General features: G+C 39.8%; 1 protein-coding gene across 1 annotated transcript in view; it reads left to right on the forward strand.

Annotated features, from left to right (window-relative positions):
• TRPM3 (transient receptor potential cation channel subfamily M member 3) overlaps positions 1–6,156 on the forward strand; it is a 399,584-nt gene extending 393,428 nt beyond the window's left edge. Inside the window, exon 27 of the mRNA XM_062019433.1 lies at positions 4,707–6,156. Within this exon, the coding sequence (XP_061875417.1) occupies positions 4,707–6,156 (1,450 nt within the window). The remainder of the gene's footprint in view (positions 1–4,706) is intronic.
• The last annotated feature ends 571 nt before the right edge of the window (positions 6,157–6,727 follow it).

Below are 6,727 nucleotides of genomic sequence, written 5' to 3' on the forward strand. Positions count from 1 at the left end.
TTCAGCAATCACCTTACTTCTCTTGTAACAGAGAACACTGCAGAGGTGTCTAGATTTTGTATCACCATACAGAATCTCTCCCTTACTTGATCCTTTCAAGTTTGGAAATTAATAGCGTGAAACAACACTTGATGTTTGTCCTCTCCCAGCCCTGGGGTACTAAGTCACTTGGAGGAGTAGCTCACACAGGCACGTGGAAGGAGCAGCAAGTTAGGGGTACACATCAGAGGAAGTGATTCACTAAGCAGAAAAATGCAGTGCAGTACAAAGCTGTAAGGTGTTTCCCTTAACTGCATCCGTCAGTTTAGGCAAATCTTGGTGAATCTCCCAGACACCTGCAAGGAGAGCGAAGTTGGATAATTTCACTTCATTGCAGCAGAAGAATCACAACTTTTCCAGGAAAGTCTTCCTTCTTAATCACTGTGAAACTTTCAGTGGCACACTTTGACCAGCACTGGACATGTCTGTCAAAAAAGGCTGTATCATTTTTCTTGATCTGGCATGAAACCACTAAAACAATCTCTTCAGTAAACATTTTTTTTCCATATAGACAGTTCTTGACCCTTTCAGTCCAATGGCAGCAGGATCACATCCTATTTGAAAAGAAAACCAGATAAGCTAGTTGAAGTAGATATTATTATGACATCTTTGGTACCATGTGGTGTCCGTTACATTACAGCACCTTAACACTTTATAGTCTTCAGTGCAATTACACTAACAGCATCTGTGTGAAGGAAGACATAGTTATTACCTTGATTTCAGAGATGGCAGAGCAAAGTGCAAAGAAATAGGTTCGGTATGGTAAAAGGGCAGCTACTGAGCCTATCAGATCTTGCTACACATTCAGAGTGACAGTAGGAAAGGTCTGTGAATCTGGTGGCATCTTTCTGTAGTCACAAAGAGTTAAGTGGTCTTAGGGTCCAGATGGGAACACAGCCAGGACAAGCAAAGGCCCTTAGCCTGCAGAAACAATGGCACCTGGGAAAATTGGCTGGCCACTATACATCAGTAATGCTTTACCAAAAGATGTTATGCAAAGTGCCAATAGCCTGTTACAGGCTTGGGAACTGCCATTTATGTTTTATTTAAACAAAATCATACTACAGTCACCTATACAAGCAGAGTGGATATTCCTGTGAAAGACTTCTAGTGTCTACAGTCTTTGTGGCAGCTGAAAAGCATTTTGAAATATAAATGACGCCTTAAAAATTGACATAGGGACTTGTGAACTTAATTCCAGCAGTTAAGAGGCTTATTCTGAAAAGATCCTTACGCCAATTAAATCACTGCTTCAATTGAGTTATTGATGAACTGATGTGCAAAGGTTGAAAATAAATATAACAAAAAAATGCCAGCAAAAGCCATCATCTCCCAAATCATAATTAAAACAGCTCATCACAGGTAATACAAAATATTTGCCAGGTTCCTAGTTCTGACCTTTTTTTTTGGTTATTGAATATTGTCCTCAGTCAATATTTGCTTCACTGTCAGAAATTTTTGAGCTTCAGCAGAATACACTTGATGCACATTTTACATGTAGCCTCTTCTTTTCCTGGTCTCATTCCCATCTGTTAGGATGGTCTGGCACCTTCTCATACATTGTATAAATCTTGCTGTAAGGAAAAGCACAGGTGAAATGGAGGCATCATGCATGGATATTGTGAGATTTGCCAAAAGGTTTGTCATGTCTCCAATATACTTGGGAGAAAAAAATCCAAAGCAAAACTTGAGCATTCTTATTTTGAAATAGTGTTTTAATTAAAAACTCTTTGAAGAAATAACAGCTCTAGCTGTGTGTTCACTGAGTGCAAGGTCCTCCAATAATATAGGAAAACAGAAGATTTAACTCATTAAAACATTTTAAGGACTTGATTATAACTGTATTTCTCCAGAACATACTTTCTTATGTTCACAATGTTTGGCTGATGTGATTCTATCATGTTTATAGTACAACATGGTGCTGTTCTGTGTGATGCATAATTGCATCAAATCAAATTAATGTAAGATGATATCACTAATTAAAATTTTGAATATTTGTTTAAAAATCTGGAATTCTACAGTATATGGAACAAAAGGTAACTAAACTGTGCTAATAGCTTCAGTTTTGGAAGAGATCATCATCACTCAAGATTTCTTCCTGTGAATAAAATTATACAGTCAGGGCCTACCCAGTGTAAATACATGTATGTATTTCTCAGTTATTTATGCAGACATCGTTTGCCCCTGGTTTCTGAACTCAGACTGCACTATCCTTATCTTGCTGAGTTTCTGTATAAATTTCCTGCTACTATCAATGCAATCACATCTGTGATTACTTCCATAGCAACCAATGGACATGTAACTCAAAAGTCTCTCTTTTGATACCACCAGTTTTACACTCTGTGCCTCTGGCAATAGCTAATAGATCATGTTCATGAAATGCAGGATTAACAAATGAACATTTACCAGCAAGGTATGACTCCAGTTTCTTACTGAGATACCTTAGTTGTGTTTAGTAGCATTACATAACCCTCATGTGTATGCAGGATTAAAAACTTATCTCACTATAGACAGTTCTACTCATATTCCAGATACAAATATGTACCCAAAAGCAATAGTTCCCTTGGCGATATTTGTATTAAAAATTATTTCATCCAGTGAGCTTCACAGAATGTAACAAATTCATTCCAGCTCTTGGGTAACTGCTGCTGGGGTGAACATTTTTTATTGGTCTTAATCTACACATTCTCATGTAAAATCCAGGAGGTTTCTCAAGTAGTTCCACAAGTCTAATCCCTCTAAAATTGTGATGTTGTATCTGTTCATCATCTTGGAGCAATTGTTAACAGAATATGAATGTGTGATGAGGCAGTCAATTATGAGTGGATGAATGTTTCAAAAATTTAATGGTTTTTATAAAATAGCAGTTCAGATTAAGTAAGAACATGAGGGAAAATTCAACTGCTTCCCCTGTAAACCGCTCTCTCGCTATGGAATTATATTCTGTGCTTGCATTAACATTCTGTTTTATTGGAGAAGTTGATAGAAGTAGGGATAGGCTGGTGCCTAAATAAGAAGATGGGTAAAATGAGATTCTTTGAAACTACAGATTCCTTTCTTAGCAGTGATTACTTGATCATTGATTTAGCAAAGTCTGATGACAGCAGTACAGTTGCTGCTTCACATCTAATTTGCTCTGTTTCTGTTTTCAAAACTCAAGATCTTCAACAGAAAAAGCCCACATTTTACAGGAATGTGAGACTTGCTGTAGGGAGTAGTGTCACACTTTTCCCTCTCCACTCGTGTACTGGCAGGTTGCTGTTGCTCGTCACCACGAGGGAGTCAGACCTCTGTGTTTCACCAGCTGAAGTTCTGTGCATTAATTAACAAGGCATTGATGCTGCACAATACTCATTCATTGCTAAAATCTGGTTTCCTCTGGGCAAGTAAAAGTGTTTATGGTGTTGCCAGTTCCAGGTCACTCATTCTACTGGAAATGCAGCTAGCAGTAGTAAATGATGATAATTATCCCATCAGAAATTCTGGCTATGATTGACAGGCAGAGAGTATGAGACTTATGAAAAGTGTGGAAATCATGCCATTTGGTATTTGTTGCTTCCCTGTTCAATTTTCAACATCTACAGGAATAGGGAAAACAAGAATTGTAACCTAAAAATCAGACAAAGATAACTAACAAACGTGTTGCATTTAATACTTCTTTGGTGGATAACAGAACTCCCTGGTCTACCCTAGAGGCTACAACCAGATAAAATAATTATGATGAAGAAATGCCATATGTGCTAAAGGCAATTTTGTTATTTAAAATTAGAGGACTCCATATAATCCTACAGTAGAGATATTTTAGCATTGAGATGGTTGAAGGCCACTGGCATAAATTAGTACACAATTCATTTTAAAGTTGAAAACATTTTAAAATGAGACAGATGAACAGTGTAGAACAGGTATATTGAAGTTTAGTACCACACATTCAGTTATTACTGACTATTAATAATTTATATATGGATAGGTAGCTAATAAATATCCTTTCAATTCATCATTTCAATCCCTAAACTATTAACACAGACTACTCAAAGCATAAGCACAGTAATGGAGCAATCTAAACTGTGTACTCTATTCTAAGCTGTATTTGGTTTGATCAATGTTCTCTTCCTTGCAGTTTTTATTCATGCTCAAGTTGGTATTACCTACATTCAACAAAATAAGTCATATCTGAGCTAAAAATTAATCAGGGAACAAAAAAAGTATCTCCATAACATAGCATTAGCTGATGTAAATCTGGAGTGAACACAAGAAAAGTGTTCATTTGGTTCTGCAGTTAACTGCGGTGGTTCTGCCTGTGGCACAAGTGGGGACAACATTGTGTGGCATCTGCTCTATTTATTATTCATTCTTAACAATGTAATCAGATGTTTTGGCAGCAGAGAAGCAGCAAATAGTACCATATCCCCTTTGGATAAGGCACAGTCAAACCCCCTTCTGTGTCACACAGCAGATACCCCTGGTTTAACCAACCCATGTTGGTTAAACAAGTGTTTGCTCAGCAAGTGGTATTTATTTGCTGAACCTCTTTTAGCAGTGTTTTGAAGCAGATGAGGTACTGTAGATTTGCTCTGAATTCTAAGACCTGTTTGTTCTCCTTTGTTTTGGAGACCACATAACATCACTGCTTTGTAAAAATTAACCTGTTTAATTCTTGGGTTTTTAAGGGTAGAGAATATGGCCATGCGACTGGAAGAAGTAAATGAGCGAGAGCACTGCATGAAGGCCTCTCTGCAGACTGTTGACATCAGGCTTGCTCAGCTGGAAGACATGGTGGGAAGAATGGTGACCGCCTTAGAAAAACTCACCGGCATAGAGAGAGGTGAGACAAGCAAGATACGATCCAGGACCTCATCTGACTGTACTGATGCAGCCTACATCGTGAGGCAGAGTAGCTTCAACAGTCAGGAAGGAAATACTTACAAGCTTCAAGAAAGCATAGATCCCACAGGAGAGGAGTCCATGTCCCCAACGTCTCCTACAATCACTCCCCGCATGCGAAGCCACTCTTTCTATGCAACAAATATGAAAGACAAGTGTGGGCTGGAAAAGTTTGAAAGCATTTTTAAGGAGAGATCTCCGAGCCTGCATCGGGCTATCAGTTCCCACTCGATAGCAAAAGAGGGAAAGGCTCCCTTAGCCCCTACCAGCACTTTGTCAATTGCCCCAGACTCTAGAAGGCCTTCATCTTGTATAGACATCTACGTTTCTGCCATGGATGAGATGCATTCTGACACAGAGCCTCTTGAGACCTCCTTAAATATTCTTGGTACTGGAGATGTTACTCTGCAGGCTCACATAGCCTCTTCCATTTTGGCTAACAGCACGTACATTAGCAGCACACCTGGTGAAAAAATTTCTGGCAGGAGCCTTGATTATGAGGAATCCTCTGGAATAGAAACAAGAGCCTTTTCTTCAGACTATTCACAAATCACAGATTGCCAGATCCCCTGGGATTCAGATCCTCCCATGTATCACACTTTAGAGAGATCTAAAAGCAGTCGTTATCTGGCTACAACTCCATTTATTCTAGAGGAAACGCCAATTGTGAAATCTCACAGTTTTATGTTCTCTCCATCTCGAAGCTATTTCAGCAGCCTTGGAGTCCCAGTCAAAACAGCAGAGTATACAAGCATTACAGACTGCATAGACACAAGATGTGTGAGCGCTCCTCAGGCCATTGCAGAAAGGGCCAGTTTCCCTGGAAGTCTCGGGGGCAAAGTGGAGGATTTGGGATGCTGCCACCCTGAGAGAGAAGCTGAGCTGAGTCACCCAAGCTCTGATCATGAAGACACTGAGGCCAAAGACAAGAAGGGGATCACCTTATCTCCTCAAGATGGAAATGCTACAAGAACTCTGGCCAACAGCATCCCACTCCCAAAAATAGAGCGGGCCAACAGCTACTCTGCAGAGGATTCCAACACGTTGTATGCACAGCACACACGGAAGAGCTACTCTATCAGTGACAAACTTGACAGACAGCGAAGTGCAACAGGCCTTCGAAACCCTTTCCAGAGGAGTAAGTCCTCAAGGCCAGAGAGCAGAGGGGACAACTTGTCCATGAGGAGACTGTCAAGAACAGGAGCCTTTCACAGCTTTGAAAGCAAGCACAGCTAGGCCTAGACAAAGCTCACCAGCAGTCTAAGGGTCATCTGCTCTACAGTCCATTTTTCTTAGAATTTCAGAAAACAAACTCACATCACCCTGTGTCAACTCCAGTTGGCTTTAACCGCTGGTCAAGGGAGCACATTGTCAGTCTCAGCATCACCCACTGACTTACTGCATCTTGACCCTGTTGACATTTGCACTTAAGGAAAAAGGGAGGGATGAAAGCTTTACAAAGGCTTCAGTAACAACAGGAATAACAAGCCCCCTTTGTGAAGTCACAAGAAATAAATGAGTCGATTCAGAAATCTGACATTTATTAGGAGGCATCCTAAGATCTTTGATCGTTATTCAAGTTTTTAGGACACAGGGATTAACTGGCAAAAAGAGATGTACAAATTAGATGTTCTAAACTTCAACCACAACTTCTTTTTCATCTGTTTCACTGTTGTGATGACTGATGAAAAGCACTTGTTATTTCTGTAGGAACTGGCAGCAAACAAACCTAAAGTCTCCCAAATCCCTTGCAGCCCACACTTGTGGAAATGAAGAAAGATGAACAAGATAACAACTGTAATGTTCG

This window comes from Colius striatus, chromosome Z (genome assembly GCF_028858725.1).
Source record: "Colius striatus isolate bColStr4 chromosome Z, bColStr4.1.hap1, whole genome shotgun sequence".
Classification (NCBI taxonomy): Eukaryota; Metazoa; Chordata; class Aves; order Coliiformes; family Coliidae; genus Colius; species Colius striatus.